The 21,858-nt window shown below is 43.1% G+C and overlaps 2 protein-coding genes across 2 annotated transcripts in view; both read right to left on the minus strand.

Annotated features, from left to right (window-relative positions):
• samd12 (sterile alpha motif domain containing 12) overlaps nt 1-6,385 on the minus strand; it is a 125,038-nt gene extending 118,653 nt beyond the window's left edge. The window contains exon 1 of the mRNA XM_021571816.3: nt 5,798-6,385. The gene's annotated coding sequence lies outside the window, so the exon portion shown is untranslated. The remainder of the gene's footprint in view (nt 1-5,797) is intronic.
• Nucleotides 6,386-9,348: 2,963 nt separating this feature from the next.
• Nucleotides 9,349-21,274, minus strand: abrab (actin binding Rho activating protein b). The gene is given in 7 exon segments (XM_090206656.1): nt 9,349-9,612; nt 9,614-9,658; nt 9,660-9,834; nt 10,102-10,214; nt 10,411-10,641; nt 10,644-10,953; nt 21,252-21,274. Coding segments are annotated over 7 exon segments (1,161 nt in total).
• Between the last annotated feature and the right edge of the window lie 584 nt (nt 21,275-21,858).

Below are 21,858 nucleotides of genomic sequence, written 5' to 3' on the forward strand. Positions count from 1 at the left end.
GAAACAAAATAAACAACCAATTTTAATAAACAACATTGAGTTATCTTACCTTCGACAGCCATTCTGCTACTCTATACATTCGGGAATCATTCATACAGTAGTAGAATGTAGAACTCAATAAGCTTTGATTGTACATCAGCGTTTTGGTTATCACTTGCTGCTGGAAAACTGGGGTGCACAGCAACTGCCCCTCAAAGAATTGTGGGGAGTGTAGGCAATTTCCCGATTTTAGGAAGTGTTTAATTTGGAACACCAATTAGCAAGTTATATTTAAGATTGCCTTAATTTCCTTTTCTGAAACTGTAAGTGCCAGGGGATTGGAGAAAAAAAAACGGATAAACCTAACAAAAATGACTTGAACTGAAAGTGTCTTTCTTATTCTTTCTTCCAGTATCACAACATTTTATGTCTGTGTGTGTGTGTTCCCATAGGCTCACAAACATGATGCTCACAGCGCTACTGCATAGTGCGTAGGCTTGCAAACTATCACAGATTAAAGGGAAACCCAGCCAAGAGCTGCCCAGTGATGTGAGCCTACCAGAGAATGCGCTGTCTTCACTAACATGTTCAACCACTCTCTGACCCAGTCTGTAATACCTACATGTTTCAAGCAAACCACCATAGTCCCTGTGCCTACGAATGCCAAGGTAACCTGTCTAAATGACTACTTCCCTGTCCCACACACATCTGTAGCCATGAAATGCTTTGGAAGGCTGGTCATGGCTCACATCAATACCATCATCCCAGAAACCCCGGACCCACATCAATTCGCATACTGCCCCAACAGATCTACAGATGACACAATCTCTATTGCACTCCACACTGCCTTTTCCCACCTGGACAAAAGAAACCCCTACTGTACATGAGAAGGCTGTTCATTGACTACAGCTCAGCATTCAAGCTCATCACTGAGGTAAGGACCCTGGGACTGAACACTTCCCTCTGCAACTGAATCCTGGACTTCTTGACGGCCCACCCCCAGATGGTGAGGGCAGGCAACAACACATCCACCACACTGACCCTCAACACAGGGGCCTCTCAGAGGTGCTTGCTCAGTCCCCTCCAGTACTCCCTGTTCACCCACTACTGCGTGGCTGCACACGACTCCAACACCATCATTAAGTTTGCCAACGACACAACAGTGGTAGCCCTGATCGCCGACGATGAAGAGACTAAGGGGAGGAGATCAATGACCTGGCAGTGTGGTGCCAGGACAACAACCTCTCCTTCAACGTGGACAAGACAAAGAAGCTTATCGTGTACCACAGGAAACGGAGGGTCGAACACGCCCACATTCACATCGACTGGGCTGTAGAGGAGCAGGTTGAGAGGTTCAAGTTCCTCTGTGTCCACATCACTAAGGACCCATCATGGTCCAAACACACCAACACAGTCGTGAAGAGGGCACGACAACGCCTCTTCCACCCTCAGGAGGCTGAAAAGATTTGGGATGGACCCTCAGATCCTCAAAAACTTCTACAACTGCACCATTGAGAGCATCTTGACTGGCTGCATCACTGCTTGGAATGGCAACTGCTCTGCATATGACCGCAAGGTGCTACAGGGGGTAGTGCATACGGCCCAGTACATCGCTGGGAACGAACTCCCTGCCACCCAGGACCTCTATACCAGGCGGTGTCAGAGGAAGGCCCTAAAAGTTGGCAAAGACACCAGCCACCCAAGTCATAGACTGTTTTCTCTGCTACCGCATGGCAAGAGGTACCGGAGAGCCAAGTCTGGGACCAAAAGGCACCTGAACAGCTTCTACCCACAAGCCATAAGACTGCTGAACAATTAATAAAATGGCTGCCTGGACTATTTACATTGACCCCTTTATTATTTATTTATCTTAATTGTTTTACACGGACTCCCTTGCACTGTCTCTATGCACACTCACTACACACATTCACAGATACTACACGGACATTACAACACACACACACACACACACACACACACACACACACACACACACACACACACACCATGAACACGTACCATGCTGCACCTTGGTCCTCCACTCCTTCCAACAGCTGTTACACCCCCCCCCCCCTTTTGCCCTCAGAACAGCCTCAATTCATCAGGGAATGAACTCTACAAGGTGTGGAAAGCTTTCCAAAGGGATGATGGTCCATGTTGACTCCAATGCTTCCCACAGTTGTGTCAAGTTGGCTGGATATCCTTTGGTTGGTGGACCATTCTTGATACACGCGGGAAATTGTTGAGCGTGAAAAACCCAGCAGCGTTGCAGTTCTTGACACAAATCAGTGCGCCTGGCACCTACTACCATACCCCGTTCAAAGGCACCTAAATGCTTTGTCTTGTCATTCACCCTCTGAATGGCACACATACATAATCCATGTCTCAATAGTCTCAGGCCTTAAAAATCCTTCTTCAACCGGTCTCCTCCCCTTCATCTACACTGATTGAAGTGTATTTAAGTGATATCAAATATCAAAAAGGGATCATAGCTTTCACCTGGTCAGTCTACGTCATGGAAAGAGCAGGTGTTCATAATGTTTAGTATACTCAGTGAATAGCTTCGTTATTGTTTTTATTTACAGTCGAGAGTAGTGAAGAGCTTCAAGTTCCTCGCTATCCACTGCACCGCCCTCGACCAGAGGGCCCTACAGATGGCGGTGCTGACAGCCCAGAGCATTACTGGAGGTGAGATCCCAGCCATCCAGGACGTCATGTCAGGCGGTGTCAGAGAAAGGCCTGAAAAATTGCCAAAGGCTCCAGTCACTCGAGACACGGACTGTTCTCCATGATCCTCTCTGGCAAGCGGTACTGGTGCATCAAGGCTAAGACCATTAGACTTCTAAAGAGCTTTTATTCCTTGGCCATGATATGTTAAATGGCTAACAACTACTGCCACCCACACATCTACGCTGCTGCTAAAAGTATTATTGCTTAAATGTCTTACTACCACTACGCTGCTGTTCATTGATTATTGATTGCCAATACCCATTTAGTATCTATCTATTTATCCTGCTACTGGTCACTATTACGCCTATTTACATGTATATATTACCATATTATCATAAGTATTTATGTATTCCTGCTACCAGTCACTTTTCAGCCCTGTTTACATGTCCACCTATCACTCCTACACTGACACTCTTACACACACACACACACACACACACACACACACACACACACACACACACACACACACACACACACACACACACACACACACACACACACACACACACACACACAGACACACAGACACACACACACCACCGTACACAGACTTACCCACCACTTATACTACTGCCATACGGTTTACTATTATTATTATTATTTACCCTGCTACCAGTCACTTTCTCCTAATCCCTGTACATACAGGGATTTAAAAAAAAGGGACTCCCAAGTGGCGCAGTGGTGTAATACTCTACATCTCTGTGCTATAGGCGTCACTACAGACAACCTGGTTCGAATCCAGACTGTATCACAACCGGCTGTGATTGGGAGTCCCATAGAGTGATGCACAATTGGCCCAGCGTCGTCCGAGTTTTGCCGGTGTAGGCCGTCATTGTAAATAATAATTTGTTCTTAAAACTTCTTATGGCTGGAGGCAGTATTGAGTTGCATGAATGAATAAGGTGCCCAGAGTAAACTGCCTGCTACTCAGTCCCAGTTGCTAATATATGGATATAAAACACTCTGAAGTGTCTAAAACTGTTTGAATGATGTCTGTGAGTATAACAGAACTCAAATGGCAAGCAAAAACCTGAGAGAAAATCCAACCAGGAAGTAGGAAATCTGAGGTTGGTCGATTTTCAACTCATTGAAGATACATTGGTCATGTTGCACTTCCAAAGGCTTCCACTAGATGTCAACCATCTTTAGAAACTTGTTTGAGGCTTCTACTGTAAAGGAGGGGCTCATAAGGGCTCTTCGAGTCAGCCACAAACTCGTGACGCTCGTTCACGTGAGAGGTAGCTCCCGTTCCATTGCTTTTCTACAGACAAAGGAACTCTCCGGTTGGAACATTATTGAAGATTTATGTTAAAAACATCCTAAAGATTGATTCTATACATCGTTTGACATGTTTCTACGGACTGTAATGGAACTTACAGCTATTTGGACATAAATTACGGACATTATCGAACAAAACAAACATTTATTGTGGAACTGGGATTCCTGGGAGTGCATTCTGATGAAGATCATCAAAGGTAAGTGAATATTTATCATGTTATTTCTGACTTCTGTAGACTGCACAATATGGCGGATATCTTTTTGGCTTGTTGGGTCTCTGAGCGTCGTACTCAGATTTTTGCATGGTTTGCTTTTTCCGTAAAGCTTTTTTGAAATCTGACACAGCGGTTGCATTAAGGAGAAGTTTATCTAAAGTTCCATGTTTAACCCTTGTATTTTCATCAACATTTATAATGAGTATTTCTGTAAATTGATGTGGCTCTCTGCAAAATCACAGGATGTTTTTGGAACTACTGAACATAACGCGCCAATGTATACTGAGATTTTTTTATATAAATATGAACTTTATCGAACAAAACATACATGTATTGTGTAACATGAAGTCCTATGAGTGTCATCTGATGAAGATCATCAAAGGTTAGTCATTCATTCTATCTCTATTTCTGATTTTTGTGACTCCTCTTTTGCTGGAAAAAGGGCTGTGTTTTTCTGTGACTTGGCTCTGACCTAACGTAATCGTTTGTGGTGCTTTCGCCGTAAAGCCTATTTGAAATCGGAAACTGTGGTGGGATTAACAACAAGATTACCTTTAAAATGGTATAAGATACTTGTATGTTTGAGGAATTCTAATTGAGATTTCTGTTGTTTGAATTTGGCACCCTGCACTTTCACTGGCTGTTGTCATATCGATCCCGTTAATGAGATCTCAGCCCTAAGAAGTTTTTAACTGACCGTGCCTAGTTAAATAATAATAATACAAATCTAGTTAGAGGATTCTGGATTTCCTGCTTATTCCCCCTTGATTTTGATTATCTTCCAACCAGGAGTTCTAGAAAACCTGAGAAGTTTGGGAAAGTTACAGGAAAAAGTTACCATTTCGCAACCTTTTACCATTTTTCCATTACTAAAAGGTAAAAACTTCAGGAGTTGTTGGAAATGGAGCATTATTGTTGTGTTTCCGCCATTTGTCCTTTGTTAGCGATTACAGATAGAGTGCCTTCGGAAAGTATTCAGACCCCTTGACTTTTTCCACATTTTGTGACATTTACAGCCTTACTGTAAAATGTATTAAATTGTTATTTGTCCAACACTGCAAGACTAATACGTTTTGTCCCTCAGAGTACTACTCCTATTCATTGTATTATCTTACCAGCCCTCTCTTATCACATCGCTGTGAAGCAAGTGGTGCTGTTATCTTTATATCCATCCAGTAGGTCTGCAATCGGATTGAAAGTGAACTCAACAGTAATGCTATTGGTTTTCAACACCGATTTTAAATTCAAACAGTCAGATGCTATAAAACGGTCTCGATTCAGTTTCACCGCTATGGATTCTTACATTGTTCTTACAGTACAAAACATTATTTACTACTATTCCCATTATGAATTACTATTATTAACTATAGTCTTGCTATGTAACTACCGTGTCAAAAAATAAAGTGCCATGTATTTCAAATGTGTGTAGAATTTACATGTAACAAAAAAGAAAAAGCTGTACAAACAGTTATTTTTGTCTTCCGAAGATGGGCGGTAGTGGATGGGTCAATAAAAAATTCAATTCTAATAAATACTATTCCCGCTTAATGATAAGAGCAATATTCAAATAATAAAAACAACTCTATACTCACAGATAAAGTGTGCATATAAAACCCGTTTAGAGGTAGGAGTCAATGAAGGAGCCAGCAGCGGGTGTTAACGAAGGCTGTCAGTGCATCAGTGTCTGATGTGAGAAGCACCGCGCTGTTCTGGAGTCTCTCCCAATGCTGTAGTCAAAGCCAAGGTGCTCCTATAATTATACCCACTGCAGCTGACATCTTTTAATGTCTATTCCTACCAGCATCGGCTTTGGCTTCCAATCAAAGATGTGCCTGAGGAACAAGGAAACCATAGGCTACTGTAGCTGTGGGCGGTGTTATGCTCCTTGTCACTGACATTTATATTAACTGGGTGGGTTACATTTAGTGGTATTACCAGTCTGGCATGGTGAGGTAGGAGAAAAATCAGTTCCTCATAGATGGGTTTAATCATCAGAACATGCCTCAGAGCACAAAGGACATTTGTTTGTGTGTGCGCATGTGCGTGTGTGCGGGTGTGTGTGTGTGCAACCTGTGTCTATGCAACCTGTGTCTATCACATTTCAACTTTAAACTTCAGAGCGAAAAAAAAGGCAGATAAATAAAGACAAGTCAACCAAAGACTGTGGATGGCGTCAGACTGGCAGGAAAAAAGAGAATTCATTGTTTGCCACAATATACATAATGTACTGAATACACTGGAACAAGGAACCCTGAGAAAAACTATGTTCCTGTTTTACGAATTAGCGAAGTCAGGTGTATTCCGCATTCATAAAGGGCAAATCTCTACATTTAAATATTTTGTATTCCTTAATTAAATATACATTTTTAAACACAATACAACCACACGAGGATACAGTGTAATGCAATTCAAATCATAAAGGATGACATGAAAAAGTTAAAATTATTTCTATTGTGGTCCTCTTGAAAATATATGAAAACAAAATATACACACTTGGGCTCCCGAGTAGCACAGCGGTCTAAGCAACTGCATCTCAGTGTAAGAGGCATCACTACAGTCCCTGGTTCAAATCCAGGCTGTATCACATATGGCTGTGATTGGGAGTCCCATTGTCATTGTGAATAAGAATGTCTTCTTAACTGACTTGCCTAGTTAAATGGTCAAATAAATGTCACCAAAAGGGAGAAACATTCAGTACATAGTGTAACAAATGTTACAGGTAGGCCATGCATTTTCAGTCAGCAGAACATTATTTCCTGTTAAAGACATGATCATGATTCCTTATCAACTCAATAGATATTTGATCATTTAATTAATTGTTCTTTCTCCCAAGAACACCAAAAGTTTAGCAAATTGCTTGATGTCTCGATTAGGTATGTTGTCCAACACAATACGGCCATGTCACGGCCATCGAAAGAACTAGACCAAAGTGCAGCGTGGTGAGCGTACATATTCCTTTTATTTAGGATGCCGCCGACAAAAACAATAAACAATGCAAAACAACCGTGACGCTTAAGGGCTATGTGCCACAAACAAAGTTAACTTCCCACACTGAAAGGAGGGAAAGGGCTACCTAAGTATGGTTCCCAATCAGAGACAACGACAGACAGCTGTCTCTGATTGAGAACCATACCCGGCCAAAACATAGAAATACAAAATCGTAGAAAAACAAAACATAGAATGCCCACCCCACATCACACCCTGACCTAACCAAATAGAGAAATAAAACGATTCTCTAAGGTCAGGGCGCGACAGACCAGTTCACATAGATTATGTCCTGTATTATTTGAGAGGAAAGCATGCAATGTTAGGTGAACTTTACTTGTCTAACACTGTTGTTAGGTTTGGGCTATGGTTATTAAGAGTTCACTAATCAACAAAGTCCCAGTAACTCCATAACAATGACATTCAAATTAGTAGATTGACAAAGAGAAAGTATGGTTGTGGACAATAAAGTGGACAATACATATCAGAGACTAAACTGAGACCAAGTTTAGCCAATAAATAAATAGTTGATTAATACAGTATCAAGGTTATTTTAAATGTAGGATGTCAAACATGGTCACAAGGGCTGCGTTCACACAGGCATCAAAATTCAGATATTTTTTCCACTAAGTGGTCTTTTGACCAATCACATCAGATCTTTTTCAGATCTGATTAGAGGTTAAAAAAAATAAAAATAAAAAAAAGATCAGATTTAGGCTGCCCGTCTAAACGCAGCCAATGTGCCCACATCTGAGTTCAGTTGGGTTCAAGTCCCCAATTCAAGCTTAATGGACAGATTTCCAGTTGATACAGACATACCTGAAAATGCTCCGGTCATCATGCTGTGTCTGGCACACAAGACATGGAACTGTAGCCTTTGTGTATCTCCTGAACCCGTTGTTATGTAATCTCATCAGAGTTGGTTAGTGATGTTAATCATGAAACTCAATCCCTGTTTAAATTACACATTGTTCCTCAAGTCAAAGCTATTTATGTAATCCAATGGCAATCAATCAGGTTGAAGCATTACCTCTGGTGACCATAACAAACAAATGCACTGTAGCGGGAAGCAACAAAATAACGTACAATATTGAGTTAGTTAGTGATGTTAAGTCTTCTTTACACCATAGCAGCAAATTGTCTAAATTCCTATCCAGTAGTGCATAGTCATTCAATGTTGAAAAGGACTTACAGTGCATTCAGAAAGTATTCAGACCCCTTGACTTTTTCCACATTTTGTTACGTTACAGCCTTATCCTAAAATGGATTAAATCGTTTTTTCCCTCATCAATCTACAAACAATACCCCATAATGGCAAAGTAAAAACAGGTTTTTAGATTTTTTTGCAAATGTATAAAACAAAAAAAAAATGAAATATCACATGTACATAAGTATTCAGACCCTTTACTCAGTACTTTGTTGAAGCACCTTTGGTAGCGATTACAGCCTCGAGTCTTCTTGGGGTATGACGCTACAAGCTTGGCACACCTGTATTTGGGGAGTTTCTCTCATTCTTCTCTGCAGATCCTCTCGAGCGGGCTGCTATGTGCTTTTAGCTGAGGAGTGGCTTCCGTCTGGCCACTACCTTAAAGGCCTGATTGGTGGAGTGCTGCAGAGATGGTTGTCCTTATGGAAGATTCTCCCAACTCCACAGAGGAACTCTAGAGCTCTGTCAAAGTAACCATTGGGTTCTTGGTCAACTCCCTGACCAAGTCCCTTCTCCCCCGATTGCTCAGTTTGGCAGGGCGGCCAGCTCTAGGAAGAGTCTTAGTGGTTACAAACTTCTTCCATTTTTTGGGTACCCTTCCCGAGAATTGTGTCTTGACACAATCCTGTCTGGGAGCTCTACGGGCAATTCCTTCGACCTCAAGGCTAGGTTTTTGCTCTGACATGCACTATCATCTGTGGAACCTTAAATAGACAGGTGTGTGCCTTTTCAAATTATGTCCAATCGATTCAATTTACCACAGGTAAATTTGCAAAAATTTCTTAAAACCTTTTTTTGCTTTGTGATTATGGGATATTGTGTATAGATTGATAAGGAAAACATTATTTAATCAATTTTAGAATAAGGTAATAGCTGTAATGTAACAAAATGTGGAAAAAGGGAATGGGTCTGAATACTTTCCGAATACACTTGGTTCCACAAGAGAGGAAGTCACACCAACAGGGTGATGATAACACCATCATCCTGCCCTTGCCTCAGCATCTCCCCCTCGAACGACACCTTCCCATGCCTCTTGACTCTCAGAAGAATCCCCACCACCTTGTCAGAGACGCGTACGTATCTATCAAACAGTTCTCTGAAAGTGACGTGGGTCTTCCCGTCCGGATCTGGGTCGTTCATAGTCTTGATCACATAGCACATGTCGGCTATCTCACCGTGGATGTGTTGCTTGGCTCGCCTGGCACGTTCGGCTGTTTGTTTTGGTGTCCTCCTTGGGGCGTCCGTAACCCTCCTCGCCTTTTGTGGAGGCGTAGGGACATGGAGTATTCATAGTCAAAGTCCTCACTGAAGGGGTTGAGCTTCTGGTTGACGGTGTTCGTTGAGGACCAGTTCTGCCAGCGGCTCTTCAGATCGCCCACGGCACTGTACTTCTTTGAGAGAGCGTTGATCTTGTTGGCGTCATCCAACTCCTTTTTGCTCCTGTGAAGAACAATCACCCAAATATTTAACAAAAAAATGAGACAATCATCAATCATTGCAACGTTCATTTCCATTGTAAAGCTCTGAACAAGTGTAGCATTAAACTGTTTTATTTGAGCAACAAATTAGCTATATCAAGTTATTTAGGTGTATTTACAGTATCCCTTACATACTTAGGGGAACGTTTAATGAGGGACCGTCATGCACCATCGCTTGTACATGAATGTTAATACAGTCACCATACTGATGCAAAGAACATTGAACTCACACTGAGCTGGAGGGTCTTTGACCCTCACCCATGACTCAACTTTCCCTTTAGGTGAGATGCCGTCACTATCCCTCTGCATGGCCTCTCCGGATGACCCAGTGCTGTCTGTCTGTCCAGGTTTAGAGATGTCTGTCCAGGTTTAGAGATGTCTGTCCAGGTTTAGAACTGTCCATCTGTCCAGGTTTAGAGTTGTCTGTCTGTCCAGGTTTATCTTGGCCGCCCTCCGCCTCAAGGGTCCTTTACTCCGCCTCAGAGTACCCACTTTCCTCTGTGTCCACGTGTGCCCATTTCCAAATTCTTGTTACATTCCGCTCCTTCTCCTGCTTCCAGCTGCGGGTCAGTTTCGATACTTTGGAGCACTTTCTTTGGAGTGCGAGCGACCCCCTTTTACTCAGTGTCCTGTCTATCTCCTCCCCTGGCGGTGGAGCCTCCATACAAATGAGCTCGGTCAGAAATGTAGTTCCCACACTCCTCTCCTGAACGCCGCTGGTCACAGTCTTCCCCACCTACTTGGTCTTGATCCGGGACTCCCGTATAGAGGCACTAGAGGGGTCTTAATTTTACCCTCCAATTGGGAAGGAGGAGAATTGCCTTGAGACTCCTGCTTGGTAGCTGAAGTGTTGTTCTGAGCAGCAGGTATGTGGTGGCCAGCAGTGGGATCCTGACAGGGACAAACCTTCTTCTGCCAGGTTCCTAATTTAGTGGTGCTTGGTGTCTTTGGTGGTTCGCCCCAAAGCTCTCTTAGGGGGTCAGGAGCCCAGCTGATAGGCTCCTTGGCCAGCTTGTCTTTGATCTCGGACACCCACTTCTGCCAGCTCCGGGTAAGGTTGGACACCATACAGATGGGCCTCCATACAGTCGTGGCCAAACGTTTTGAGAATGACACAAATATACATTTTCACAAAGTTTGCTGCTTCAGTGACTTAAGATATTTTTTTCAGATGTTACTATGGAATACTGAAGTATAATTACAAGCATTTCATAAGTGTCAAAGCCTTTTATTGACAATTACATGAAGTTGATGCAAAGAGTCAATATTTGCAGTGTTGACCCTTCTTTTTCAAGACCTTTGCGATCCGCCCTGGCATGCTGCCAATTAACTTCTGGGCCACATCCTGACTGATGGCAGCCCATTCTTGCATAATCGATGCATGGAGTTTGTCAGAATTTGCGGGTTTCTGTTTGTCCACCCGCCTCTTGAGGATTGACCACAAGTTCTCAATGGGATTAAGGTCTGGGGAGTTTCCTGGCCATGGACCCAAAATATCGATGTTTTGTTCCCCAACCCAATTAATTATCACTTTTGCCTTATGGCAAAGTGCTCTATCATTCTGGAAAAGGCATGGTTCGTCACCAAACTATTCCTGGACGCTTGGGAGAAGTTGCTCTCGGAGGATGTGTTGGTACCATTCTTTATTCATGGCTGGGTTCTTAGGTAAAATTGTGAGTGAGCCCACTCCCTTGGCTGAGAAGCAACCCCACACATGAATGGTCTCAGGATGCTTTACTGTTGGTATGACACAGGACTGATGGTAGCGCTCACCTTGTCTTCTCCAGACAAGCTTTTTTCCGGATGCCCCAAACAATCGCAAAGGGGATTCATCAGAGAAAATGACTTTACCCCAGTCCTCAGCAGTCCAATCCCTGTACCTTTTGCAGAATATCAGTCTGTCCCTGATGTTTTTCCTGGAGAGAAGTGGCTTCTTTGCTGCCCTTCTTGACACCAGGCCATCCTCCAAAAGTCTTCGCCTCACTGTGCGTGCAATTCCTGAGCAAGCTCTGTACTGGTGGTGCCCTGATCCCGCAGCTGAATCAACATTTGGAAACACTCCTGGTGCTTGCTGGACTTTCTTGGGCGCCCTGAAGTCTTCTTCACAACAATTGAACCGCTCTCCTTGAAGTTCTTGATGATCCGATAAATGGTTGATTTAGGTGCAATCTTACTGGCAGCAATATCCTTACCTGTGGAGCCATTTTTGTGCAAAGCAATGATGACGGCACGTGTTTCCTTGCAGGTAACCATGAGGAAGAACAATGATTCCAAGCACCACCCTACTTTTGAAGCTTCCAGTCTGTTATTCGAACTCAATCAGCATGACAGAGTGATCTCCAGCCTTGTCCTTGTCAACACTCACACCTGTGTTAACGAGAGAATCACTGACATGATGTCAGCTGGTCCTTTTGTGGCAGGGCTGAAATGTAGAGGAAATGCTTTTTTGGGATTCTGTTCATTTGCTTGGCAAAGAGGGACTTTGCAATTAATTGCAATTCATCTGATCACTCTTCATAACATTCTGGAGTATATGCAAATTGCCATCAAACCAAACTGAGGCAGCAGACTTGGTGAAAATGTATATTTGTGTCATTCTCAAAACTTTTGGCCACGACTATACAAACAGGTTGAATCAACGTGGTTTCCACGTCATAAAAAAAACTGATTGGATTTACAAAAAGTCCCCAATGTAAAGAAATTTGGTCATTTTTTCACCCAACTTTTAAGCTAAATCCAATGACGTGACATTTTTTGTTGATTTCAATTCATGTTACTTGATAACTCAATCAAATGTAAATCAAAACGAGATGTTGAAATTATGTCTGTGCCCAGTGGGCAATCAATCAAGTCAAGCTCAGCCTCAAAACAGGAGGACAGTGACAGACAGAAAGACAGTGAGAGTTGGTACAATACAGTAGGGCGTAATTTGATTCAAAAGCATCTGTTAAAGAGATCACCTGGTCAACCGGTCTCTGCCTGGCCGGTTCCCCTCTCTCCACTGGGATTCTCTGCCTCTAACCCTATTACAGAGTCCCTGGCTTACTGCTGCTCTTCCATGCCGTCCCTAGGAGGGGTGCGTCACTTGAGTGGGTTGAGTCACTGATGTGATCTTCCTGTCTGGGATGGCGCCCCCCCTTGGGTTGTGCCGTGGGGGAGATCTTTGTGGGCTATACTCGGCCTTGTATCAGGATGGTAAGTTGGTGGTTGAAGAAATCCCTCTAGTGGTGTGGGGGCTGTGCTTTGGCAAAGTGGATGGGGTCATATCCTGCCTGTTTGGCCCTGTCCGGGGGTATCATCGGATGGGGCCACAGTGTCTCCTGACCCCTCCTGTCTCAGCCTCCAGTATTTATGCTAAAGTTGTTTATGTGTCGTGGGCTAGGGTCAGTCTGTTATATCTGGAGTACTTCTCCTGTCTTATCCGGTGTCCTGTGTGAATTTAAGTATGCTCTCTCTAATTCTCTCTTTCTTTCTCTCTCTCGGAGGACCTGAGCCCTAGGACCATGCCTCAGGACTACCTGGCATGATGACTCCTTGCTGTCCTCAGTCCACCTGGCCGTGCTGCTGCTCCAGTTTTAACTGTTCTGCCTGCGGCTATGGAACCCTGACCTGTTCACCGGACATGCTACCTGTCCCAGACCTGCTGTTTTCAACTCTCTATAGACAGCAGGAGCGGTAGAGATACTCTTAATGATCGGCTATGAAAAGCCAACTGACATTTACTCCTGAGGTGCTGACTTGTTGCACCCTCGACAACTACTGTGATTATTATTATTTGACCATGCTGGTCATTTATAAACATTTGAACATCTTGGCCATGTTCTGTTATAATCTTCACCCGGCACAGCCAGAAGAGGACTGGCCACCCCTCATAACCTGGTTCCTCTCTAGGTTTCTTCCTAGGTTCTGGCCTTTCTAGGGAGTTTTTCCTAGCCACCATGCTTCTACACCTGCATTGCTTGCTGCACTTTGAGATATCAGAAGGCTATGTAAATACATTTAATTTGATTTGATGATCACCTAGCACAATCACACACAAGAAAAATGTTAGCTTACAGCACATGTCAAATTCTGCTCTAACTTGCATGTTTGCTGCAAGGTTCTATTTTCGTAAACACAAAGACTTACTGCATTGCCACTTGTACAGATACATGATATCCACACTGTGCATGCAAATATACTATGTGGAGTGTGCTGAGGCAAGAAGCTTGGAGCAGCTACAGCTGCACAGGAGTTATTTTGTGGTTCACAGGAACCAGAGGGCTTGTCAAAGACAGAAGGAGACATTTGATCCGGGCAACGAAGGCACACGGACTCTAACCAGGAAATAATGTGATACCTGGGGAAAACAAGGAGCTCCTGCTTACACATGTAGGGTTTAGTCTTGCAATGGACCTGGTAGAGAGATCAGAGTTTACAAACAGGAAGCACTGGCTCTTTTATTGCACCCAGTGCTTCAAGACTTTTTATGAGTTTTAGATGCATACATGTGTATGTGTTCAGCTCTCTAGGCATAGCCTAATATGATAGTGTACGTGTGTGTGGATGTTTATGTGAATCTCTCTTTCTCTCTCTGTGTGTGTGTTAGTCTTGTTTGTATGGGTTCAATTAGAGGAGAGGGATATTTTAATAGATTCTGGCCCAAGCATACACAGGCCAGCAGACTGGTGAAAGACAGCTGTTGGCAGTCAGTCACACGGTGTGGATGAGTGAAAGTGAACATGAACAGAGGACTCCTGTATAACTCTCAGGTCATTCCAGATACCAGATAACCCCATAGGCAGGTTAGAGCTCTACCTTATGGACAAATATGTTAATTACCTCTGAATCACATTTATGGGGTATAGTCGATTTATGGGTACGACAGGCCTAAAATAAATGACATAATTCATTTTTGTATTATTTTGGACTTCTAAATAGGTGTCATATTTCAATCACATGGGGGGAAAATAATCCTTATCATTTTATTTTGTAAATAAAAAATATTCTGCTCAATTGGATAGAAAGTTTTTACACTTTTTGGGGAGGTTTTTGGCACGTTAGGGCTGGGACTTGTTTTAGTGAAAACTTCTATAGAAAATATACTGTATATTGGTAGTCAGATTAGGTTGTAGATGAACTTCCACAGTCATCTAACAAATGTCTATGTAAAGTTGACACCTTCAAGAAGCCTTATCAAGACAGTTTAGATTTAACTAAATGACATTTTTGTGAAAATTGATTGTCTAAAAACATACATTTCAATAAATGAGAACACACCATCCAACAGTATTACTACTGACATCTAGTGACAAAAGTAGGAATGTTTTTTTTGCAAATACTTGACAAAATCCCCAACTATCACCAACTATATAAAATGCATCAAGCAACAATTTAAAAGATTTTACTGAGCTACAGTTGATCTAAGGAAATCAGTCAATTTAAATAAATGTTTTAGGCCATACTTTATGGATTTCACATGATGGGAATACAGATATGCATCTGTTGGTCATAGATATATATTTTTTTAAAGCAGGGGTGAGAATCAGAAAACCTGTCAGTAATCTCAAATAATCTCAAATAAAATGCTATTGGTCACATACACATATTTAGCAGATATATTGAGGATGTAGAAAAATGCTTGTTGTCCTAGCTCAAACAATCCAGTAATAAACACAAAATCTAAAACGCAAAAGAATATATAAGAAATATGAAGAAATATCGAAATATTAGTATGAGCAATGTCGGAGTCCAGAGTATAAATATATACACTACCGTTCAGGGGTTTGGGGTCACTTAGAAATGTCCTTGTTTTTGAAAGAAAAACATTTTTTTTGTCTATAAAAACAACATCAAATTGATCAGTGTAGACATTGTTAATGTTATAAATGACTATTGTAGCGGCTGGAATATCTACATAGACGTATGGAGGGCTATTATCAGCAAACATCGCTCCTGTGTTCCAATGGCATGTTGTGTTAGCTAACCAAGTTTATCATTTTAAAAGGCTAATTGATCGTTAGAAACCCCTTTTGCAATTATGTTAGCACAGCTGAAAACTGTTGTTCTGATTAAAGAAGCAATACAATTGGCCTTCTTTAGACTACAGGCTCAAAATGGCCAGAAACAAAGCACTTCCTTCTGAAACTCAGCAGTCTATTCTTGTTCTGAGAAATGAAAACTATCCCATGTGAGAAATTGCCAAGAAACTGAAGGCCAGTTTTAACAGTTTTCAGCTGTGCTAACATAATTGCAAAAGGGGTTTCTAACGATCAATTAGCCTTTTAAAATTATAAACTTGGTTTAGCTAACACAACATGCCATTGGAACACAGGAGCGGTGGTTGCTGATAATGGGCCTCCGTACGCCTATGTAGATATTCCATAAAAAATAATCAGTTTCCAGCTACAATAGTCATTTACAACATTAACAATGTATACACTGTATTTCTGATCAATTTGATGTTATTATAATGGACAAAAAGTTTTTTTTTTTTCAAAAACAAGGACATTTCTAAGTGACCTCAAACTTTTGAACGGTAGTGTATATCTATATCTATATATATCTATCATGAAGCTGGTTGAGATAATGCCAAGAGTGTGCAAAGCTGTCAACGCAAAGTGTGACTATTTTGAAGAATCTCAAATATAACATATTTGGATTTGTTTAACACTTTTATGGTTACTACAATATTCCATATGTGTTATTTCATAGTTTTGATGTCTTCACAATTATTCTACAATGTAGAAAATAGTAAAAATAAAGGTAAACCCTTGAATGAGTAGGTGTGTCTAAACTTTTGACTGGTACTGTATGTATGTATGAATGATGGGATGTATAGACGATATGGATAGAATATGTAGTATATCTGAAGAATATTATATGTACAGCAATAGTTAAATAGGATAGGCTTTGACTAGAATACAGTAAATATATATGAAGTGTGTAAAATAATATGTAAACATTATTAAAGTGACCAGTGTTCAATTATTAAAGTAACCAGTGTTCCATGACTATGTACATAGGACATCAGCCTCTAAGGTGCATGGTAGAGTAACCGGGAGGTATATTGGCTAGTGACAATGACTAAAGTTCAGGGCATGGTACTAGGCGGGGCCCGGTTAGTGGTGAGTATTTAACAGTACAATGAACTTGAAATGTAAGCTGTTTTTCAGTATCTCAGTCCCAGCTTTGATGCACCTGTACTGACCTCACCTTCTAGATGGTAGCAGGGTGAACAGGCCATGGCTTGGGTGGCTGAGGTCCTTGATTATATTTTTGGCCTTCCTGTTACACTGGGTGCTGTAGATGTCCTGGAGGGCAGGCAGTGTGCCCCCGGTGATGCGATGAGCAGACCACACCACCCTCTGGTGAGCCCTGCGGTTGCGGACGGTACTGTTGCCATACCAGGCGGTGAATGGTGCATCAGTAAAAGTTTGTGAGGGTGGAAACTTCTGCAGGTAGCCGAGTGGTTAGAATGTTGGGCCAGTAACCGAAAGGTTGCTGGAGAATCCCCGAGCTGACAAGGTAAAATTCTGCCCCTGAGCAAGGCTGAAGACATGGATGTCGATTATGGCAGCACCCTGCATCTCTCTGATTCATAGGGGTTTGGTTAAATGCGGAACACGCATTCAGTTGTACAACTGACTATTCCCCTTTTCACCACACTGTCTTTGTGGTTGGTCCATTTCAGATTGTCAGTGATGTGTACGCTGAGGAACTTGAAGCTTTTCACCTTCTCCAATGCGGCCTGTCGCTGTGGATGGGGGCATGCTCCCTCTGCTGTCTCCTGAAGATGGGGGCATGCTCCTTTATTTAGTTGACATTGAGAGAGATGTTGTTTTCCTGGCACCACTCCACCAGGGCCCTCATATCCTCCCTGTAGTCTGTCTCGTCGTCCACACAGTCATGGGTGAACAGGGAGTACGGGAGGGGGCTGAGCATGCACCCTTGTGGGGCCCCCATGTTGAGGATAAGCGTAATGGAGATGTTGTTGCCTACAGTACCTTCAGAACCTGGGGGCGGCCCATCAGGAAGTCCAGGACCCAGTTGCACAGGGCGGGGTTCAGACCCAGGGCCCGAAGCTTAATGATGAGCTTGGAGGGTACTATGGTGTTGAAGACTGAGCTGTAGTCAATGAACAGCATTATTACATAGGTATTCCTCTTGTCCAGGGGATAGGGCAGTGTGGAGTGCGACAGCGATTGCGTTATCTGTGGATCTATTGGGGCGGTGGAGGTGATATGATCCTTAACTAGCCTCTCAAAGAACTTTGTGATGACAGAAGTGAGTGCTACGGGTCGATAGTAATTTATTTAAGTTACTTTCGCTTTCTTGGGTACAGGAACAATCGTGAACATCTTAAAGCAAGTGGGTACAACTGACTAGGATAGAGAGAGATTGAATATGTCTGTTAACACTCCAGCCAGCTGGTCTGCGCATGCTCTGAGGTTGCGGCTATGGATGCCATCTGTGCCGGCAGCCTTGCGAGGGTTAACACGCTTAAATGTCTTGCTCACGCAGGCCAAGGTGGCTGCTTCGGCGGCACTGTATTTCCCTCGAAGTGTGGTGTGACCACCACTTGCCTCATGTAGCTCGACACATCTCCTTCACATAGAGTTGATCAGGCTGTTGATTGTGGAAACTTGTCCCACTCCTCTTCATTAGCGTTGCGAAGTTGCTAGATATTGGCTGGAACTAGGGCTGGGCTATATGGCAAACATATCAAGGTATTTTTCAAATTTTGACAGTATATATATTAATATATTTTATATTTTTGAGTAATACAAATTCAACATTTTCTTTGAGTAGTGTGTGACCCTAGGGGGCAACACATTCATTCCAAGTGATTTCAATGGGTCTTTCTCCATTCGGATTGTTTATTCTATTCAATTAAACTTCAACCCAAAATTATTTGCTGCATTTTAATCCATTTCTGCATTTCCTGTACTTATTTGAGATCATTTCCACACTGCCATGTAGAGCTGCACGATATTTGCGAAAAATCGTGATAAAAAATGTTTACCCCCTTTTCTCCCCAATTTCATGGTATCCAATTGTTAGTAGTTACTATCTTGTCTCATCGCTGCAACTCCCGTACGGGCTCGGGAGAGACGAAGATCCATAGCCATGTGTCCCCCGAAACACAACCCAACCAAGCTGCACTGCTTCTTAACACAGCGCGCATCCAACCCGGAAGCCAGCCGCACCAATGTGTCGGAGGAAACACCGTGCACCTGGCGACCTGGTTAGCGTGCACTGCACCCAGCCCACCACAGGGGTCACTCGTGCGCGATGAGACAAGGATATCCCTACCGGCCAAGCCCTCCCTAACCCGGATGACGCTAGGCCAATTGTGCGTCGCCCCATGGGCCTCCCGGGTTGCGGCCGGCTGCGACAGAGCCTGGGCTCGAACCCAGAGTCTCTGGTGGCACAGCTAGCACTGAATAGAATGATTATTATAATTCTGTATTTAGAATATAATAGTGGGCACTTTGATTACAGTATTGTTTGACATGACAACGAATGAAATTGCCAGGGAGGAGTTATTGTGACAGGGTAGGAACCAAAGTGTTGGTGAGTGTTTCCTAGGGGACCCTATAATCTCTGGCTACATTAATGTAGTTAACATATTCATGATTTGGTTTAGAAATTACTGTTGCAGATACAACATGCTGATTTAGGCCTACACCATCACTGGTATCAGGCTGTATAGCTAGCTACATTTGTTCTGACTCATTACATTTATTAGCTAGCTTGACAGCTAACTAGCATTAGCAGCTAACACGATTTAGTGACTTGCTAAGAAAAGACAAACTAACTTTTTTCAGATATAAGAAACACAAACTAATAGTGGAATTATAGAGTGCTTGTGGATATATATGCAAAGTGGAAACAGCATCGTTGTCATCAACATGGTTGCCTGTGCTGCATTGACCATGCAGACTGAACGCAAGTGTCCCCAGGTTGACCATCAACAAATGCACTCCTTTAGTGACAGAGGGATCTGTTTAACAAACCAAACATTCAAATACCGTTATAGAAGGTAAAGTAAAAACCCAAACCAGTCCATGCATCATTACCAATATATAGTAAAACAAGGCATACCGCCCAGTCCTAGCGGGAACTCGGAACACGCTGTTGTACATGTCGATCTAGAGAATCCCAAACATGCTCAATGGGTGACATGTCTGGTGAGTAGGCAGGCCATGGAAGAATTGGGACATTTTCAGCTTCCCGGAATTATTTACAGATACTTTCGGCATGGGACTGTGCTTTATCATGCTGAAACATGGGGACGACAATGGCACGACAATGGGCATCAGGATCTCATCACGGTATGTCTGTGCATTCAAATTGCCATCCATAAAATGCCATTTTATTTGTTGTCCGTATGCCTGCCCATACCATAACCCCACCGCTCTGTTCACAACGGTGACATCAGCAAACCGCCTGCCCATATTACGCCATACACACTGTCTGCCATCTGTCTGGTACAGCTGAAACCGGGATTTATCTGTGAAGAGCACACTTCTCCAGCATGCCAGTGGTCATCAAATGTGAGCATTTGCCCACTGAAGTCGGGTATGACCCACAATTGCAGTAAGGGCAAGACCCTGGTGAGGACGACCAGCATGCAGATGAGCTTCCGTTAGACAGTTTCTGACAGTTTGTGTAGAAATTCTTCAGTTGTGCAAACACACAGTTTTGTCAGCTCTCCGGGGAGTTGGTCTCCGACAACCCCCCCAGGTGAAGAAGCCAGATGTTGAGGTCCTGGGCTGGCGTGGTTGCACGTGGTCTGCTGTTGTGAGGCCGGTTGGACGTAGTGCCAAAAACAACGTTGGAGGCGGCATGCGGTAGACAAATTCTCTGGCAACATTCCTGCAGTCAACTTGCCAATTGCATGCTCTGTGACATTGTGTTCTGTGACAAACTGCACATTTTAGAGTGGCATTTTATTGTCCCCATCACAAAGTGCACCTGTGTAATGATCATGCTGTTTAATCAGGTTCTTGATAAGCCACACCTGGATTATCTTGGCAAAGGAGAAATGCTCACTAACAGGGATGTAAACACATTTGTACCAACATTTTAGAGAAATACGCTTCTTGTGCTTACAGAACATTTCTGGGATTTTTTATTTTAGCTCATGAAACATAGGATCAACACTTTACAATTTGTGTTTATATTTTTGTTCAGTATATATTTATCACACCAAGCAGCAGTTGTTAAGTACTGTAAGTTCAGTAAAACACCTCCAGAGGTCCCCACAAGGTCAGTGTTGAGTCTATACAGCTCTGTGGCGCTAGAGAAAAATGCTCTGTGGCGCCAGTGGTCAAATAGCCTACAGGAGATTGAATGGGTGAGTGAGACATGTTGAACTAGAGCTGTAGTTACCTAGCCTGGTCCACCATCGTCATCTCGCAAGCTTACATTGTTTCAGAAAGGTGGATCAGGTTAGTGGTTGCCATATATGTACTCAGACCGGACGCAACCCATCATGCTGCTTGTGCTGTATTATCGCAGACTAATACATTTCACCTCACCACTAGTGCCCCAGCTTCCCATCCATCAGAGTGTGGTAGCCCATAACCAGTGTGGACGAGAGAAATGAGATGGTTTTCATTCTGGCTTCACTCCATAAACTGGAGTTCCAGGTGTAAGTACTATACATTTCTTATTGAAAGTCCATTCCGGTCTGGTCTTTTAGGCCACCTGGACTGGTGGTCCAGACACTGCATCCAGGAAAGCGGAAAGGGGCAGAACAGAGTGAGTGCACCTGCATTTCCTGGTGCGTATCAAAACTAGAGCTGTTAGTCCTCTGTCTTATTTGCCTTTTATTCCTTAGCGTCAGCAGCTATTCGGCGGGGTTGTTTTGGTTGGCAATCGAGATTAATTGTGCGGTATGAGGATCAAAGCTGGTGGTGAAGCGACCTCTCAGGCACTCTGTGACCCCTGCCGGTGGTGCAGATTATTTGGGGTGCTTCTAGTGGGCTGCGTATGG

Source organism: Oncorhynchus mykiss, chromosome 18 (assembly GCF_057628025.1).
Source record: "Oncorhynchus mykiss isolate SJ-2025 chromosome 18, ASM5762802v1, whole genome shotgun sequence".
Classification (NCBI taxonomy): Eukaryota; Metazoa; Chordata; class Actinopteri; order Salmoniformes; family Salmonidae; genus Oncorhynchus; species Oncorhynchus mykiss.